At 60.0% G+C, this 18,409-nt stretch overlaps 3 protein-coding genes across 14 annotated transcripts in view; 1 reads left to right on the forward strand and 2 right to left on the reverse strand.

The window, feature by feature from the left end:
* Positions 1 to 4,451, reverse strand: part of RNF123 (ring finger protein 123) — a 31,276-nt gene extending 26,825 nt beyond the window's left edge. For 2 of the 9 annotated variants that reach the window (XM_004283955.4, XM_033413087.2), the window contains exons 1-3: positions 2,082 to 2,206; positions 487 to 604; positions 129 to 213 (exon numbers count right to left, since the gene is read on the reverse strand). In XM_004283955.4, the coding sequence (XP_004284003.1) occupies positions 129 to 213; positions 487 to 568 (167 nt within the window). In that variant the 5' untranslated portion in view covers positions 569 to 604; positions 2,082 to 2,206. The other 7 variants (XM_033413085.2, XM_049716380.1, XM_049716379.1 and 4 more) reach the window with 7 other exon arrangements.
* Positions 2,921 to 7,835, forward strand: MST1 (macrophage stimulating 1). Its single transcript, XM_004283954.3, has 18 exons — positions 2,921 to 3,160; positions 3,830 to 3,977; positions 4,057 to 4,169; positions 4,253 to 4,367; positions 4,448 to 4,584; positions 4,665 to 4,785; positions 4,936 to 5,054; positions 5,230 to 5,398; positions 5,580 to 5,710; positions 5,805 to 5,907; positions 6,056 to 6,192; positions 6,285 to 6,320; positions 6,411 to 6,531; positions 6,702 to 6,779; positions 6,920 to 7,066; positions 7,147 to 7,253; positions 7,355 to 7,494; positions 7,601 to 7,835. Exons 1-18 carry the CDS (start codon positions 3,067 to 3,069, stop codon positions 7,760 to 7,762), a joined length of 2,178 nt encoding a protein of 725 aa, XP_004284002.1. The 5' UTR covers positions 2,921 to 3,066; the 3' UTR covers positions 7,763 to 7,835.
* A 415-nt stretch (positions 7,836 to 8,250) lies between these two features.
* APEH (acylaminoacyl-peptide hydrolase) lies at positions 8,251 to 17,264 on the reverse strand. Of its 4 annotated transcripts, XM_004283953.3 has the most exons (22): positions 17,111 to 17,264; positions 16,903 to 17,035; positions 16,313 to 16,439; positions 15,843 to 15,936; positions 15,668 to 15,743; positions 15,415 to 15,578; positions 15,111 to 15,248; positions 14,923 to 15,014; positions 14,800 to 14,840; positions 14,594 to 14,715; positions 14,075 to 14,135; positions 12,670 to 12,767; positions 11,971 to 12,022; positions 11,044 to 11,132; positions 10,470 to 10,608; positions 9,894 to 9,977; positions 9,729 to 9,809; positions 9,299 to 9,387; positions 9,015 to 9,205; positions 8,804 to 8,906; positions 8,613 to 8,719; positions 8,251 to 8,522 (listed from the first exon to the last, which is right to left on the reverse strand). In XM_004283953.3, the coding sequence occupies exons 1-22, from the start codon at positions 17,120 to 17,122 to the stop codon at positions 8,417 to 8,419; spliced, it is 2,199 nt and encodes a 732-aa protein (XP_004284001.1). In that variant the 5' UTR covers positions 17,123 to 17,264; the 3' UTR covers positions 8,251 to 8,416. The 4 variants fall into 4 exon arrangements, with proteins under 4 accessions (XP_004284001.1, XP_049572350.1, XP_033268994.1 ...); XM_049716393.1 differs by lacking the exon at positions 9,894 to 9,977; XM_033413103.2 differs by lacking the exons at positions 15,415 to 15,578; positions 15,668 to 15,743.
* Between the last annotated feature and the right edge of the window lie 1,145 nt (positions 17,265 to 18,409).

An 18,409-nucleotide genomic window follows, 5' to 3' on the forward strand; every position in this document is an offset into this window, starting at 1 on the left:
AGGAGTGGCAGAGCAAGAACGGAACCCAAGCCAGCCTACCCAGAGCCCTGGCCTCCTTCCCCACAATGCAGTCTCCAGCCTCTGGTCTGGTCCCACAGAGTGAGGAAGGGAGATCCACCTGGCCATACCTGCTGGTGGCTGCCGTGGGTGCACGATCAGTAGAGGAAAAGATGCGGTGCAGGTAGTCGTCCAGTAGCTTCTCGTGCACGATGCCTGCGCCACAGGTCAGAAGGGAGAGAAGGGACACATGGTCAGTGTGGCTCCCAGCCCCTACTGGCCACAGAGGCTCCTGGTCCTAGGCCAGCCACAGGAGTCAGCGGAGCAGTCACGGTGGGTGCCCTGCTCCATGGCTGCTAGTGGAGAAGAGCTGACTCACAGGTACAGGGGGTGCAGGAAGGCCTGAGGCTCAATGCACCTGGGACTTTGCTGCCTCTCTCCTTCTTCCCTCAGCACTAGGAGCCTCATCCCAGCCCTTCCAACCCTTACCTGTGACCCTAGATTTCTCAGCATCTGAGGTCAGCCTGTGGCTCTTTCGGGAGAAAGCCATGCCGGCCCCCTTGGACGCCATCTTTCATCTCTCGTGGGCAGCCAGTGGTCCTGGGGGCTGAAGCAGAGGCAGAGCCTGGCTATTCGAAGCCAGCCAAGGGCCCCCATATTGACCTCAATCCTGTGGTGTCAGGAAGGCTTGGGAGCAGGTGAAGCCACTGCATGCACACTCACACACACATCAACCCAGGGCAAAGGAAAGCAGGGGCTTCCAGCTTCCTACACGGGGGGTGGGGGGGAGGGGGTCTGGGGCCATGTGACAGGGCCCCACCATGTCCCAGTGCTCACACAGGGCCCAACAGAGAGCAGGTGCCAGATATATGTTTGTTAAACTAAACCAAATGCTTCTGCCGAGTGTGAAATCAGACCCAAGGGTCCAAAGTGAGGTGGCCCAGGAGCAGAGCCCCTGTATCCTTCTCGGTTGTAAGCCACTGTGGGTCCACATCTGGAAGAGAGAACCCTACATCAAGTAGAGTCCACCATCCAAGGCCTTGGTGCCATCTCCAGCTACAAGTCCTGCTTACATCCAAAGCCAGGATCCCCTTCCTCAGTTCCAGAATCCTCCCTTCTCTATTTCAAAGGCCTGCTAGCTTTCTTGCCCCCAATCAAACACACAGCCTCCTACCCCATCAGAGCACCACCCTTGCCCTCCTCACAGGCGCCACTGTCCCCACTGCTGTCCATCCCTCACATACCATGGTGTTGCTACAGCTGCTTCAGAAGCTGCACTAAGTCCCTGGTGCCTGGTTCACTGATCTAGGGCTGTGCTGTCCAACACAGCAGCTACTAGCCACACACGGGTATTTAAATTTCAATTAAAATTAAAAAGTCAATTTCTCAATTATATTAGTCACATTTCAAGGATTCAGTGGCCCTATGTGGTTAATGGTTACTGGACTAGACTCCGAAAATAAAGAACATTCCCATCCTCACATAAAGTTCTATTAGTCAGTGCTGGTCTAGAGGCTGGCCCTCCAGCACTGCCTTAGACAGAACTTCTCTTATCTCACCCCAAACAGGACCTCTGCTCCCGCCACACACTCTTGCCCACTCCCAGGCGGCACCACTCCTGCCCCTCAGAAAGGTGACTCCCCGCCCTGCCGCCCACCACCAGCCCTCTCACACCAGAGCAGGTGCAGGACAGATTAGACGCTGTCACTCAACTGATGAGCAAACCTTCCAGACATCCACTCCGGGTGTCAGGTGCTGAGGACCCAGGTGAGAGGCGGTGCTTGACTTTGCTCGGGGGCTCCCTGCCACGTCGATCCTGTTCAGCCCCGCCGAGAGTTCAAGGCTTGTAACCGAACCGACCCCATCTCGGATCCCAAGGACGCGAGGGCAGCGCTTGTTTCCCCCAGTCGCCTCTGCCCGGCCCCAAGCTCCGGAGGATCCTCCAGGCCAGCTCCGGCCCGGAGTCTGGCACCACAGGCTGCGACCCCTCGCGCGGCGAGCGCCCTCACACTAGACGGGCTGGGGCCGCAAGGGGAGCCGCGGACACCCGCCCCCCTCGGAGCCCGGCCGCCCCTCACACTCACCCCCAGCCTCGGCCGCCGCGTCCGGGCTCACAACATCCGCCCAGCTCTCAGCTACGGCGCCTGTCCAGGGCCAAACCGCGCGGCCGCCGCGCACGCGCACCGACCCGCGCCCGACCTCCGCCAGAGGGCCCCCTCCACAGCCTCCAGCGGGCGGGCTCCCTCCGCGGCCTACAGCTGGGACGTTCCCGGCCCCCGCCTCGCCCCACTGCCCCACTGCCCCTCTGCCCAGACGCCTCCGACCCCCGCCTACGCAGGAGGAGCTCCTGGCCCAGCCATGTCGTAACGCTGTGTCCTGGGAGAGACCTTGGCCACCTATCTCAACTCCTACCCGTACTTGGAGGTCCGGCCCACAGGTCCCCTAGGACGTCTGAAAGGCCGTGCCTCCCAGGGTCCCTGCCACCTGTCACGCTCACCTCCATTCAGGCCAGAAGGGTGGCCTCGCTCATCTTCCCTGGGATGGCACCTCTGGCGGGGCGAGGGGAGCCTCTCTGGGCTCTGCTGACAGGGGCGTGGGCAGACCTGCCTCCAGCTGGGGCCGATAAGACAGCAAAAGGGGCAGGCTCCTTGAGGCTGGGGCAGGGAATATTCTCCACTTTACAGGGGAAAGCTGAAGCTCAGAAAAGTTTAATATCACCACCTTCGGGCTGGAACCTAGGCCTCTGGCAGCAACCATGTCCACACTGCCCTTCCCTTCAAAGCAGCCTAGGGTGCGGGGAGGGGGAGGGGGTGGGGCTAAGGGAGGGGGGCAGTGGGGCCCTCAAGTGTCCCCACTGAACCTTTCCAACACTGCCCACTACATAGGGAGGCCTCTCGGGGGGCTAAATGTGCCAGAGTGAGGACACTTGTACCTCACCTATAGGGCCTAAGGCCTGGCACCACCCCCATTCCTGCCACTGGGTCTCAGGTCAGGCCCCAGCAAGTCTACAGTGGGGGTGTGGAGACAGAGCCACCCAATCCCGTAGGGACAGGTTTCACAACTTCCCGGATGGGGCTGTGGTGGGTCACAGTGCAGCCTCCAGCCAGGAGGATGGGGTGGCTCCCACTCCTGCTGCTTCTGACGGGGTTCTTAGGGGCCCCTGGTGAGTGCCCTTCCCCTCAGCCCTGATCCCCATCTGCGTTCAGAAAGGGGTTGGCCCCAGGCCCATCCGGCTCTTTGAGCCAGGAACTTACTTTCCTATTGGGCATGGAGCAGCGAGTGACCTTGGCTTCTTTCACAGAGCTGGGCAGCCCCAGGAACACATAAACACATTGCCTATTCAGGCCTGCGTTAAAAAGTCTGCTGTAGCATTGAGGCAGTATTAGGGCCACACAGACACAGGCACACGTGCAGGCAATTACCCCTTATGAGCCAGATCTAATTCTCTAATTTAGCATATGCCCTTATGCTAGTGAGAGCCTAGACTTGGAGTCAGAATGCTTGGGTTGGGCCTCTGCATGGTTAATAAGATACCTCTGAGCCTTCTCAGTCTCATCTGAGAAATTAGATGGGATAAGCTCCATGGGGCAAGCACCATCACCCACTGCTCTCAGAGTATATGTTTTACAGCTGAGCCTAGTGCCTTGCCCACTAAACAGGTGCACTAGTGATAACTATCATGCCTGGGCCTGCTTCTCCCACCCAGTACAGGGGTCTGACCCTTGAATGGGCTGACAGGGTCCACTCCAGAGGCCTTGTAGTTTGATCCCCTGAATGAATAAAGTGTGCACGTGCTGATATACAAGTGCTGACACGCATGCCCACCCTGCAGGGCAGCGCTCGCCCTTGAATGACTTCCAGGTGCTCTGGGGTACGGAGCTGCAACACCTGCTACACACAGTGGGGCCCAGGCCTTGGCAAGAAGATGTGGCAAATGCTGAGGAATGTGCAGGGCTTTGTGGGCCCCTACTGGACTGCAGGTGAGTGGCCAAAGGACCTAGATAACACTGGAGGTAGGGGAACCTGGGCACTGAGTTACCCTGTGGCTCCTCCTCCCAGGGCCTTCCACTACAATGTGAGCAGCCATGGTTGCCAGTTGCTGCCATGGACCCAGCACTCACCTCATACACGGCTGCAGCGTTCCAGGCGCTGTGATCTCTTCCAAAAGAAAAGTGAGTGGCTGCAGAGAAGGGCGGGCTGGGGAGAGGGCTGCTGGGGTCTCAGGCCTTGTTGATCCTGGGTCTTTTGCTCCCAGTCTATGTTCGGACTTGCATCATGGACAATGGGGTCGAGTACCGGGGCACCGTGGCCATCACCATGGGTGGCCTACCCTGCCAGCGCTGGAGCCACAGGTTCCCCAATGACCACAAGTGAGACAGACTGCAGCTCCCCTCTGTCCCTGCCGGCCTGGCGCCTGCCCCCAGTACGCACTGTATTGCTACTCTCACAGGTACACACCCACACTTCGAAATGGCTTGGACGACAACTTCTGCCGCAACCCGGATAGGGACCCCAGAGGTCCCTGGTGCTACACAACAGACCCTGCCGTGCGCTTCCAGAGCTGCGGCATTAAGTCTTGCCGGGAGGGTAAGCAGCTCCGGGTCAAGCCTGGGGCGGGAGGAGCATGCCCACGCCCGTCCACGAACCCATCGGCCCTGTGTCTCCAGCCGCTTGCCTTTGGTGCAATGGCGAGGACTACCGCGGCTCAGTGGACCGCACGGAGTCAGGACGCGAGTGTCAGCGCTGGGACCTGCAGCACCCGCACCCTCACCCCTTCGAGCCCCGCAAGTACGCGTGGGCGGGCTCGGCAGGAGGAGGGCGGGCAAGGGGAGGGCCCAGCACTCCAGAGGCGGGGCGATGTAAGGCAGCACATAGTTGGTTGGGGCCAGACAGGGCCTGAGTCCCAGGCTCTTGTTCACGCCCGGCTACCGCCTCTAGGTTCCTGGACAAAAGTCTGGACGACAACTATTGCCGGAATCCGGACGGCTCGGAGCGGCCCTGGTGCTATACCGCGGACCCGCAGATGAAGCGAGAGTTCTGCGACCTCCCCCGCTGCGGTAGAGCGTGAGGGCGGGGCCTGGGAGGGCACCTGGGACACGTGGGGGCGTGGCCTGGCTGGGACTAGAGGAGGGGCTGGGCGTGACCCGGTGGTTGGCCCAACAACAGTGGGGCTCCGCCCCAGCCCCAGTCTCACCTCCCACTCGGGCTCCGACCGGCCTCGATCCATCCAAGGGTCCGAGGCACAGCCGCGCCGGGAGGCCACGACGCTCAATTGCTTCCGCGGGAAAGGCGAGGGCTACCGGGGCACGGTCAACACCACCGCTGCGGGCGTGCCCTGCCAGCGTTGGGACGCGCAGCATCCGCATCAGCATCGCTTTGCGCCGGAAAAGTATGCGTGCAAGTGAGTTGGCTGGCCGCCGCTGGGAGCCTGCTACTCCTGCGGGTGGGACCTGAGGGGGGCCCCGGGCGGGGCTTGAAAGGAGGCGGGGCTTGGGGAGGAGCTGGAGGCTGGGCTCCCGCCCAGGCGGGCTGGCCAGCCCATGACCTGGGACCCACCCGGGCTGAGCTGCGTGCTTGCTCAGGGACCTTCGGGAGAACTTCTGTCGGAACCCCGACGGATCGGAGGCGCCCTGGTGCTTCACATCGCGGCCTGGCATGCGCGTGGCCTTCTGCTACCAGATCCGGCGCTGCACCGACGACGTGCGGCCCGAGGGTAAGGCCTGAGCTGGGGCTGGACGCACGGGGCCGGAGGGCTGGGGCGAGAACCGGCTGACGGTCGCCCCCGTCCGTCCGCCCGCCCGCCGCAGACTGCTACCATGGCGCGGGGGAACTGTACCGCGGCTCAGTCAGCAAGACCCGAAAGGGCGTCCGGTGTCAGCGCTGGTCCGCGGGGACGCCGCACAAGCCGCAGTAAGTCCGCCAGCGCGCCTGGTGCCTCCCAGACCGAGGCCACAGGCCCCGCCCGGGACTAACCCTAGGGCGGCATGCCTCGGCTCTGCAACTGGAGGCTTGCGAGGGCTTGGGATTACCCTTTGATTTTGCTCCCCCTCCCGCCTAGGTTCACCCCCACCTCCGCCCCACACGCACCACTGGAGGAGAACTTCTGCAGGAACCCAGACGGGGATAGTCACGGGCCCTGGTGCTACACCACAGACCCGGGGACTACGTTCGACTACTGTGCACTGCGGCGCTGCGGTGAGCACGGGCAACACAGCCCCGGGGCCCCGCCCCTAGCCTCCACCGCCAAAGGCTGGCTCCCTTAACGCGGTTGAACTTGGGTCTTTCAGATGATGACCAACCGCCGTCCATCCTGGAGCCCCCAGGTACGGACTTGGGCCAGTTATGCGTCGTGGTCCCTTTACCCCCCATCTCCATCCAGTCCGGGGTTTCAAACAGCACATTCTATCCCCCAGACCAGGTGCTGTTTGAGAAGTGTGGCAAGAGAGTGACCCGCCTGGACCCATGGCGCTCCAAGCTGCGTGTGGTGGGCGGCCAGCCTGGGAACTCACCCTGGACAGTCAGCTTGCGCAACCGGTGAAGCACAACTGCCTGATTCTCCAAGACAGGGGCTGATGCTACATCCTCTGTGCTTGTGCCAGTAGGGGGGCGGGAACCTGCCCCAGCCTCACAGATCCTAGCCAAGACATGGCAGGTCCAGCCTGTGTCTGTGTCTCAGGACCGTTTCCTAACCTGCACTCCTCCAGGCAGGGCCAGCACTTCTGCGGAGGCTCCCTAGTGAAGGAGCAGTGGGTTCTGACTGCCCGGCAGTGCTTCTCCTCTTGGTGAGCCTTCCTTGGGTTTGGGGACTCCCAACCCCATGCCTTCCTCTCCCCCTTAGCCACCTTCCCTAGGCAAGCCAATGGGTGAGTGTTGGGCAGCAGACTATTGAGTCTCGACTGATGTAGCAGAGCTTCTCTCTCAGCCATGGGCCTCTCACTGGCTATGAGGTGTGGCTAGGCACCCTGTTCCAGGACCCACAGCCCGGGCAGCCAGGCCTGCAGCGCATCTCAATGGCCAAGATGGTCTGCGGGCCCTCTGGCTCCCAGCTTGTTCTGCTCAAGCTGGAGAGGTGTGTGACAAGTCAAGAGGGTGTGAGGTGGGGCTGGGCCTTGTGGCCTCAGACCCTGAATGCCGTCATTCTTGCTGAAGACCTGCGACCCTGAACCAGCGTGTGGCCCTGATCTGCCTGCCCCCTGAGTGGTATGTGGTGCCTCCAGGCACCAAGTGTGAGATCGCAGGCTGGGGCGAGACCAAAGGTAAGAGTACACTGCAGGGGCATGGACTGTTCCAGGCCAAGAGGCCCAGCCTTGTGTACTACCCACAGACCCTATCCTTCTTCCCATTCTCTTCACTGTAGGTACAGGGGACAACACGGTCCTGAACATAGCCTCCCTCAATGTCATCTCCAACCGGGAATGTAACATCAAGCACCGAGGTCGCGTACGCGAGAGTGAGATGTGCACTGAAGGACTGTTGGCCCCTGCTGGAGCCTGTGAGGTCAGTGGCAGGGCCCCTGGCAAGCTGAAAATGTACTGCTTCACCCCGAAGGACCATGGTAGTCTCTACCATGGTCCAGGCCCTCACCAGTTCTTGCACCTACCAGGGTGACTACGGGGGCCCACTTGCCTGCTTTACTCACGACTGCTGGGTCCTGGAGGGAATTATAATCCCCAACCGAGTGTGCGCACGGCCCCGCTGGCCATCCATCTTCATGCGTGTCTCTGTGTTTGTGGACTGGATTCACAAGGTCATGAGGCTGGGCTAGTCCCAGCCTCAATCCTGTGGGCCTTGGGGAGGACGAAGCTTTCTGTCAGACATAAAGCCACCTTTCCTCTTTATGCCTGTGCAGGGTGCTTCTTAGCCTTTACTTCTAGGGAATGAATTGGCAACTCCTCATTAGGGCCTGAGTGGCAGAGTCCAACACAACTTGGGCTGGGCGATCTGACCCTAGCCCTACCTTAGCCTGTGGGTGCTGTGAAGGGCAGGGCCTCACTAGTCCCCTAAATAAACTGTTGGGAGGAGAAGGGTGGTGTAGGGCAGTTTCTAACAGAAGGGGCTGCAGTAGAGGGAGCTAGCCTGGTGGAGTCCTACTTGGCCAGGACAGGCAGCAGCTGAGCCTCTCGCTGTCCCCTCCCCTCTCACGCTGGAAGTAGTTGCCATCCTTATGGCTACCATACCCAGGGCCTATGGTCTCTGAACCCCAAGGGTGGGGCTGGGGTTAGGGGTGGCTTGGTACAAAGTACCAGCAGGAACTAGACTCTGTGTCCTCATTTATTATGAGTATATAGCCCACATTCCTCGGCTCACCCATCCATGAAGTCCAGAGCCCAGGAAGCCTCTTGCCGCTCTGCCAGACCCTGGGGCTCTCCAAGAGCCAAGTGTGGCATATGTCACCCAGCTCATACAGAGTGGTAGGGCTTCAGTTGCCCAAGTGCGTGCACAGCCAGAGCGCAGCATTCATGAAGCTGTCTGATTCCACCTCCACCTCTGATAGTGCATGGGTGCTTTTGGGATAGAGCAGGAGCCTGTAAGGGTTGGGCAGCAATGTTTGAGGATTGAGGATCCTTCCCTGCTCACCTGCCCACCAGCTGCCAGGGCTGTCTTGCTGTACTCACCGAACGGGCACGTTTCGGGCCTTGAGGGCACGGTAATACTCCATGCCCTGCTTGAAGGGCACACGCCGGTCCTCCTGGCCCAGCATCAGTAACACTGGTGTCTTCACCTAGGTATGTGGGGAGTGGAGGTGAGCAGGGCCCGGGGCCCTGGACAGATTGGTGGTGCACTGGGCAGGGGGAGGGCTGCGTACCTGAGGGGTGTACTTGATGGGCGACTTGTGCAGCATCTCACCCCACATGTTGAGGTCTGGCAGGCAGTTGCTGCTGTAGGGGAAGCCAGCCTCCACCACGCACCTACAAGACACTGAGATGATGCAGGCCCAGGAGCTCTGGGGCCTGCCGGAGCTCCATGAGGGTACGTAGTGAGGGGGGAGAAGGGCGGGGACCTCTGGACACACCCACCAGTCAGGGATGTCAGTGGAGCCCATCATGGAGGCAATGTTGATCACAGGGTTCCGCACCACGCAGGCACCGTAGGTCTCCGGGTACTGACCAATCAGGTGGCAGGACAGGAAGCCACCATGGGAACCACCCATAAGGGCCACACGGCCTGCATCAAAGTGTTCCTCCTGGAGCACCTGCTCTACTGCAAACTACAGGGTGGGCAGATCATGCTGCAGCCAGCTGCCTGCCCAGCTGAATGGAGCCACACCCCCAGCCCGTCCAGAAGCCCCAGCCCCTGCTACCTGGACGTCCTTCACATCCTGGTGGCCCACATTGCCGGGGAGGGAGAGGATGCTGTCCTGGCCAAAGCCCGTGGAGCCACGATAATTCACTGGAGGCCAGGGAGGGACCAGACAGGGTGGTCAAGTGACCTTCCCAGCGCCCTTTCACCTATATGTGAAGTAGGCCTTGAGGCTAGCTGCACCAGACTCAAGGGGAAGGGGCCAAGAGATTTGAGACTGCCCAGTGACCACACACCCTTTACGTGGCAGTTGCAAGTTACTTCATGTTATCACCATGCCATGGAGCCAGAGACTGGCCAGGGCAGTTTCTTATAGTGATTACCAGAGGCCTGGAGACTAGGGTGGTACCCACAGTGCTTGTACAGACCAGGCCCACACCATCACCACCACCCCACAGCTCTACCAGAGCTGCAGCACCCTGCTCCCTCACCTAGTAGTACTGCAAAGCCCATCTTGCAAAGCATGGCTGGGAGCAGCATCCAGGCAGTGACAAAGGATGAATGGGGTCCCCCTGCAGATAGGGAACAGAGAGAAGGTGAAAGAGCTAGCTAGGAGGGATTGTGGAAGGGCAGGGACCCTTAGGCCAGTTGCCTACCGTGGGGCATGACCACCATGGGCACCTGGGTCTTATCTGGAGGGTCGCTGGGCTGCAGAAGGATTGCTTCAAAGTCAAGGCCAGCTGCAGGGGAAAAGCAGCAATCAGCAGAGCCAGGTCTACTGCCGAGGGGCTTCCCCAGCCAAGGCCTCAGCTGTAGCTGCAGGTCTGCAGCTGACCTCTGAAACAAGAGACCTGGCCAAGGTAGCCCACACTGTGACACATGGGCCCCAGGACGCTCATGCTCCTTCTGCCCTAGTCAGGGAGTCCCAGTCTCTGCAAGGACAACATTCTGGAGGAGGTGTGGTCACAGAGGCCTCACACAGGCCTGTCTTCTTTGGGCTCCGTTATCCCACTGCAGACGATCTGGCCTGGTGATGCCCAGCTCTGATACCCAGAGTAGGTGCTCAGATGCCTGGACACTACTCCCCATGACCGTCCACAAGAGGAAAAAAAATACCTCTTAGAGGTAATCTCAAAAAATCCCAAAATGTGAGACAGGAGACGGGAAAGGTGACCACAGACACTGTGCTGGGGAACTTGGAGAAGGTGCCCCTCTGCCCCTGCCCAGCTCACCATACTGCACATGCTCTTGCTCTGGGGGTGGCTGTAGTACCCGGATGCTCCAGGAGATTTCAGGAATGGGCTCGGCCTCCTCCAGGGACACCCATGATACCGCCTGCTCCTTCCCCTCAGGAGGCAGGAACCCAACTTTCTGCCAAAGGGAAAGAGTGTGTCACAGGTGGCCTGGCTGCCTCCCTGCCTTTCCACCAGTGTGCGAGTGGGCAGCTCTCATTATACTGGGCCATCTGCCCACCTCCAGAGGGCCCAGCATGGACTCCTGTCATGAGCTGGTATATACACAGGTACTCACACAACCACACATATGTACCCCTCCCTCCTCAGCTTCTAGGCTGTTATGCTAGAGGACTGAGCACTTTCCCAGGCACCCTGTTCTGAACAGAGCAAACCTTAACCCAGTAGTTTCTCCCCATAGTGCCAGACCCTCGTGGACTATACTGGGCTGGGTCCACACCTTGGCCTCTCACATGCTGACCAGCCACAGTCAGACTCGGGCCAGTTCCCTGACCTGGGGAACTCTGCCTGCACCGAATCCCTGCCTCCTGGCCTGGGGCCCACCAACACTCACCAGGCATGGGGGTCGGCTGGGCGTGGAGAACTGTGCCACCATGAGGTCCCGGTCAATTGTGAGCAGCTTCCAGCTTCCACCTGACCCCCCTGGACAAGGCAGATGCCACCACTATTCCCACCCAGTCCCTGCAGAGCCAGAGTCCCAGGCTGGAGGCTTTATAGTGAGGTGCCCCTTATTCCCTGGGAAGCAAAGGGATGCCCACAGAGGGACTGTCACAGACAACCGCACACAGCTCTGGGTGAGCCGCCTTCTCAGTCCATTCATCCAGCAGGCGCTGGTTGTCCCCTGGGACTGCCAGATCTGGGGACACACCAGACCACATGGCACAACCACCCACCACCTGATGACTGCCGTCTGCAGGGGTGGCAGCTAGGCCCAGAAGGCTGGGGCGGAGGTGCTAATTCTAGGCAGTGGGGTCCAAGGAGATTCAGATTCTTAAGCAGATACTATACAATGAGATGCAGTTTGGGAACAATCCTTTGGTAGCTTTGTGGAGGAGTGAGTACAGCCAGGGCAGGTGGAGGACTCAAAAACACTTTAGGTGCAGAATCATCAGGCCTGGGTAAGAGGAAGATCAGGGAGCCAACCCAGGGCTTCTGCGCCCTGGGTTGGCAGAGGTGCCTCTGCCTGAGGTTTGGGAAGAGGGAAGGATGACTCTGGCAGATCTTGGCAAGAGAGAATTTTGTGGGTTTGAGAAGTAGGGTGGGGGCCGTGCTGAGGCAATGCCAGGACACAGGGAGCAGAGCAGAGCCAGGAGGCAGTCTGCTGGCTGGGTAAGGGTCCTGCATAGGCAGGGTCCTCGCAAGACTGTCAGTAAAGGCTGTGGGACAGTCAGTGGTGCAGAGTGGCCGAGAGTGCTGCCCCACATGCTTGAGCTCCAGTCCCTCCCCTGGCCTGGCTGGCCCACTCGCCAGCCCTGCTCACCAGCCGTCAGAGAGGTCACACTGCCCATCTGGGTGTCCACAGCAAACAGGTCCTGAAGCAGAGAGGAGGCCATGTGTGGTACCACATCCAACAGCCCTATGGGTCCTGCCCCCACCTCCTCTCTACCCTCTTGGGGACCCTTGGGCCAAGGCCAGAGCTGTGAGTGAGTATGGTGATAGCTACTCAGTGCAGTAGGGAGTGGCCTGAGGGCCTGGGTTCAAATCCCAGTTCCATCACAACTTGCTAAGTGACCCTGGGCAAGATAAGGAATGCCTTTGAGCCCCTTAGAGCTACCCTGAGGACCAAACGATATCTAACCCCAAAGGAGTCTGGCACACTGTGGTGTCCCCACACAGTCCCTGGGAGAAAGCTGCTGTCCCATCTCCATCAGCTCCCCGTATGGTGTTCAGGGGCCCGCCCCAGTGGCAGCCCCCTTGCCCACCACATGGAAATGCTGAGGGTGGGGGCTTTGCATCTCTGCCTCAGGAGAAAGGGCCAAGGGCTCTGTTGTGGGGTACCAGGGCAGCCAGCCCCCTCAAGGAAAAATGAGTCCAGGACAGGGGCAGGCAGGGCCTTGAGGGGCCAGGGAGACCTGTGAGCTGGGCGGTCCACCTGGCAGTGTGTGTGTGCTATGTCCCAGGCCCACAGCTCCTGGGGGTTGGTTGAGGGCTGCCTCTCAACACAGTCAGGGCTCCTCACCTGCCGGCTGCGCTGAGCTGAGTCAAAAACCACTCTCTGGCTGTCAGCTGACCAGCATCCCGGAGGCAGAAGGCTGCAGTAGATCCCAGAGAAGTTCTCTGCAAAGGCAGAGAGCTGGGGGCCACGTCCAAGAGTGGAGGGGTGTGTGTGTGTCCAGACTACGGGTGTGTGTGTGTGTGTGTGTGTGTGTGCGCGCGTGCGTGCGTGTGTATGAGCGTGCATGTGTGTGTGTGTCCAGACTATGAGTGTGTGTGTGTGTGTGTATGTGCGTGCGTGCGTGTGTGTGTGTGTGTGTGTGTCCAGACTATGAGACAGCCCGGGTCGCTGGGGAATTCACCTGGGGCCCCAGAACTGTGACAGAACAACAGCCACATACATGGGGGTACCCTAGGCAATGAGGAACTGCTTGAAGAGGGGGCTGAGGGGCAGAGGCCTCTGAGGGCCCAAGAGAGGCGGAGCTGAAGAGCTTCTGATAGAAACTGAATGCACTGGCATTCCTCTGAGCTGCTCTTAAGGGCCGCTAGGAGGCAGCGGATGCTGTAACCAAGACACCTGTCTGTCTCTAACCGTACTTAGCAGAGTACCTGGCACTCGGGCCTGAATAAATCCTACCCTCTAACATCATCACTCATTTACCCCTCACTACAATCCTACAAAGAAGGCAGGAACAACCACCCTCTCCTCACATAAATAAATGGAAGATCAGGGGGTCAGGATACTGTCCAAGAACACACAGCTAATAAGGGGCAGAGTTCGGATTCAGACCAGGTCCCCACTGCTGCATCCCTGTAACCCAAAGACAGGAAAAGGAGGCCATCCCTTGTCCTTGACAAGGAACTGACCAGGCGGCCTAAGAAAACAAGAGACTCACCCCTCACGTCCTTGGGATAGTCTGGGATCCCAAGCAGAGTTGTGAGCACCCGAGACTGTGACTGGAGCTTGTCAGCCAAGAGCCACCCTCCCAGAGACCCTGCTGCCTCAAGGGCTTGGACTAGACAAACGCTGGGGTGGGGGCTGGGAGTGGGAGAATGAGCACCCTTGGGGCAGGACCTGCCAATCTAGTGTACTTTCCGAGACCCCTTGAAGGAGCAGTGGCTTTAAGCAGCCACTGGAAAAACAAGATAAATCTATGGGCTGCGGCACAAGTGAAATAATCTCAAGCCTCAGCCAGCTTGGGCCACTCGGATCTCAGCTTTGGTCCAGCTGACCTTCTATGAGAACCATTCCCTATAGTAATGGCCCCACCCCCTGCAGAGGCTGAACCTGGGGCTGGCCCAGCAGCGGGGAGACTTCAGAAGGAACCCAGGCAGGAAGAGCTGAGGAGGCTGGCCCTGAGCAGGGATAACAGATGGCAGGAAAACAGAACTGCATGTTCCTTGGCACCCACCCAGCCGACACCCCTTACCTCCCAGCTGCCGAGGCACAACGTCCACCACCACGGAGGTGACCCTGGTATACCAGTCATACTGCAACAGAACACAATGGTCAGGCTCACCAGGGGACTGGCAGTGCCCTCAGGGCAGGGAGGGGAGGACCTGAGAGAGGCCTGATGTATCTCCTTTCTGGTGACCTGGAGCAGATGTCTGGAGGGGCCCTTTTACAAGGACTGAGACTCTGTAACTGCCCATTATATCCCAGCCCCTTGCAGAGCCTGGCCACGTGCAGATGAGAAGCAAAGGGAGGAGCATTCTCGTAGACAGAGGATGCTCTCAAGGTGGTGAGTTTTGATTGTGCAGAGCCCCCATGACAGCACTCTCAGCCTCCAGGCCTTGCCTGGAGAGAAGGAAAGGCAGAACTCACACCATCACTGTACCCAGGACAGGAGGTCCACTGAGGAGGCCATGGGGAGATGAAGCTGACCCTTCAGCTCTCATCTGCCATCCCCTCCTCTTGCTGACCTCCCCCCACCCCCACCCCAGCTCACCAGGCACAACTGCCCACACTGCTGATGCGGGACCAGAGATGGGAACCTCAGGTAGACGATGCGACATTGGTCTGGGCTCAGCCGGGGAGAAGAGACAGCCAGAGAGTCATCCGAGAGGAGCTCTGGACCAGACAGAAATGCAAGCATCATGCAGGCTGCCAGGGCCAGTGTGTGTCAGTGAAGCACAGGTAGGTGCCAGCACTTACCACACTTCCCCCCGATGAGGTCTACATAGTACAGGGCTGACCTGGAACCACCAGAGAGACACTCAGCTTCAAGGCCAGTCTGAGCTGCAAGGCCCCCTGCCCTGCCCCTTCGACTGTCCTCACCTTCGATTGGTGCAGAAGCGGATGCCCAGCCGGAAGGGCTCATGCCACCAGCCCACAAACACAACGCCTGTGTCTCCAGGGGCCCAGAATGCCTGTAAACAAGACCACAGGGCAGGTGTGAACAAGGGACAGTAGCTCAGGCAGGGGCCCCAGACTTTCGGAGTCATGTAGGCCAAGTCAGCACTAACCTGTCCAGGGGACACACTCTCAGGGACCCCCTCAAGCACAGAGATGTTGCCACTCTCGACATCCAGCACACAGAGTACAGGAGTGCTTTTGGAAACCAAGTTTTCTCCCCAATCTTCGTAAAATAAAAATTGATCCCCCTGAGAACACAAGACACTCATTGCCCAGGCTGTCTTGCAGGAGATGGCCCTGCCCCCTAGAAGCCAGTACCTCCCTGGTTCTGATAGGCACAGTGTGGGCAGAGAGCATAGTGGACCCCAGCACTGCCCTGAGGGGCCTTCATGGACTGGCCATGGCCATGAGCACCTTAATGGCCTGGTCTGGCTTCTTCAGCCTGGCCACCTCGTCATCGCTGCCACTGACGTCCAAGGCTTTGGTCTGAAAGAAGGACTCAGCCTTGGGGCGCTTCTTCTCTGCCACGTATAATAAGTGTGTCTCCGAGTGCGACCAGGACAGGCAGCCAAAGCAGTCTGGGTGCAAGGAAGGCCGATCAGGGGGAGCCCTGGGCTATGGCTGCCCCTCCTGTCCGCCCTGCCTGCTCACCAGCCAGATGCCTCACCATCCTCATAAACCAGCCCATGTTTCTCCAGCGCTGACAGGTTGAAGCTCTTGAGCTTCCGGTTCTTCTCCCAAACCTAAGGACATCTGGGAGTCAGGTTGCCTATCCTCCAACAGAGCCTTATCCGTGGGACTGAGCCCCCAGTTACCCACCACGTGGTCCTATGCAGACTTACCTCCAAAAACTGCTTCTCCTCCCCAGCGCCCGGCCCTCCAGCCTTGCGCAGCACAGCTTTCATGGTGCCTGAAGGAGATTCTCTGCTCAGCAGCCTGAGGAGGATGTAGGGGAGCAGGTCAGTATTACCTCCCACCCAGTGATAACCCATCCTGTCCCCTTATTGGCCACAACCTCTTAGACAAGATTCTTGAGGCTCTGGCCCACAACCGCCCCTGCAGCCCTTCTAGCCCTACCACGGCAGCTGCCTTGCCTCCCTTCCCTGGGGCAGGGACTCTAGTCCCAGCCCAAGTTTGGAGCAAGCCTCCAATGCTTGTGACCATGTCACTACTACCTGAGCTCCCAAGGGTCAGGGATCTGGCTCCTGGCTTCCCTTCTGGGCCCTACCCACACCAAGGCACAGGGTGGGCATTCATAAAAGGCTTGCAGATGGCCATGGCCTTGCCTACAAGCTTCCTCCTTCAAACTTACTCGCCCCGGGTCTCCACACTGTTGCCCGCAGGCCCTGCAAACACCACTGAGTCCGCATCATGGAACACCAGGTACTGGCGGCAGAATCGGATGTTCTCCATGCGTTCCAGGTCCCTCTGGGTCCACTCTGCGAGAAGAGGCATGAGGCTGCTCAACTTGACCAGTCCCAGCACAGGCTACCCCCTCCCCTACCCCACCTCTCTCAGTCTATCTCCAGATATTCTGGGGGGCAGGATGGGCAACACTTGGCCACAACTCTCAAGTCTAGGCCTCCAGAGCCTAGGCTGACAACGTCTTGGAGAGAAACGATTACTGCTCCTAGCATCCACCCTAGAATCTTGAGAGCAGGTGTGGGATACGATGACGGGGGTGACCCTTACAAGGCCCACACTCTGCACTCATGGGCACCATCCCATAATACCCCAAATAGGCCGCCCCCCCATACACCTGTGTGCACAGACCTCTTACGGATACACTGTTCCACACCCACACTCTCCAAGCCCGGCCTTCTCCACACACCCGTGTGCACTGTCAGGCAGCTAGCCCTCCACGCCCCCCTCCTCTCCACCGACTCCCCTCCATACACACACCAGTGTGCACCGTCCGGTAACAACCCCCGTACTGCGTGGTGACCTCCGGGCCCAGGCAGGCGGCGCTCAGCGCGGGCTGGCGGCTAAGGTCCCGGTACAGCGCCGCCGCCTCTTCGGGCTCGTTCAGCAGCACCTGCGCAGGGGACACAGCAGGGTCAGGCCCGGCCCGGGCTGCAAAGACCACGGGAACCGCGGGCCGCTCCCTCACCTGCCGCTCCATGGTGGCTCTGGGCCGCCGGGCTGAGGCGGGGCGTTCAGGCGCCCGGAAGTGAGAGGCCCGGCCAGTCTCCGCCGCGGCCTTGCCGCACAGTGAGAGGGGCGGGACTTTCGACGAATGAGCGAGGACGATTAGACGAGGGGCAGGGCCTCGATGGTAAGGAGGTGGGGCCTGCGAGGAACAAGTTGGAGCTGCGGCCCCAGGAGTCCTGGAGGGGAAGAGCAGGGACCTCGGGGAAAGGAGCAGGCCTTTCGGGGTGGGCTAGGCTGGAGAGAGGCGAGCTCTGTGGGCCAAGGCCCGGCCTATTACTGGGAGGGGAGGGAATGGGGTTTCCGAGGAGAAGGGGTGGCGCTGTCGAAACGGAATAAAGGAGCGGGTCTGTAGGGAGGGGCGAGGTGTGTGAAGAACGACAGGGTCCACGGGAGGAGGGCAGATGAGGCCGGACGGGGGTGGGCCCTAAGCATCCGGGGGCAGGTCCTGAGAGGCTGCGGACCGAGGACTTCGAAGACACGGTGGTGGGGTGGGAGGGCGGGGCTGAGCCCTGCGAGGGTAAAGTCGAGGAAAAGAGAGATGAGGGGCGGGGGCGTGAGAGGCAGGGTGCAAGCCGAAGTCAGCCCCAGCTGGGGTCTTCCGCAGCCCGGAGGCTAACTGTCGGGTCCTTCTGGTCCATTACGGGGCAAGCATTCACCAGACGGTGCCAGGCCCTGCTCTGGAGGGGCCCTCAGGCCGACGAGAAAAGAAGGGCAGAGGTGCACTCCTGGCAGGGGGCACAGAGCTCGAGCCCTGGAGCTCCGGGGCGTGGGGCAAAGAAGGGCGGGTGCAAAGGTAACAGGGTGTCGCCTGGTCTTATCGGCCACCAGGCCTACCCCAGAAGCTATCTGCCCCTGCAGCCCTCACCCGCCCCGCTCAGTGGCACCTTGCTGGGGATCATGAGCGTGTGGGCCTCTGTCTGCCTTCCCAGGCCTCAGCCCAAGTTCTTGGGTGTAGAGGGCCTGGGGGGTCAGGCTCCACCCAGAACCAGAGAGCTTCCTGTGGAAAGAAAAACCTGGGCAGGCAGGCTCCCTCAGGACAGTGGCACTGGACTGGGCAGGTTACAATGGCAGAAGAAGGCAGGAGAGGCTGGGCAGCGGTCAGGCCAGCAGCAACGGATGTCCCCTCCTCCATATACCCTGAGCCTGGCTGGTCTTCCACACCTCAGGGCCCTGGCTCCCTGCACCCTGCCTTGCCTTTGACTGAGATCCCACTTGACTGGCCTGCAGCTTCTCCTTCCATTGGATTAGTTAACTAAAA

This window comes from Orcinus orca, chromosome 10 (assembly GCF_937001465.1).
Source record: "Orcinus orca chromosome 10, mOrcOrc1.1, whole genome shotgun sequence".
NCBI classification, from domain to species: Eukaryota; Metazoa; Chordata; class Mammalia; order Artiodactyla; family Delphinidae; genus Orcinus; species Orcinus orca.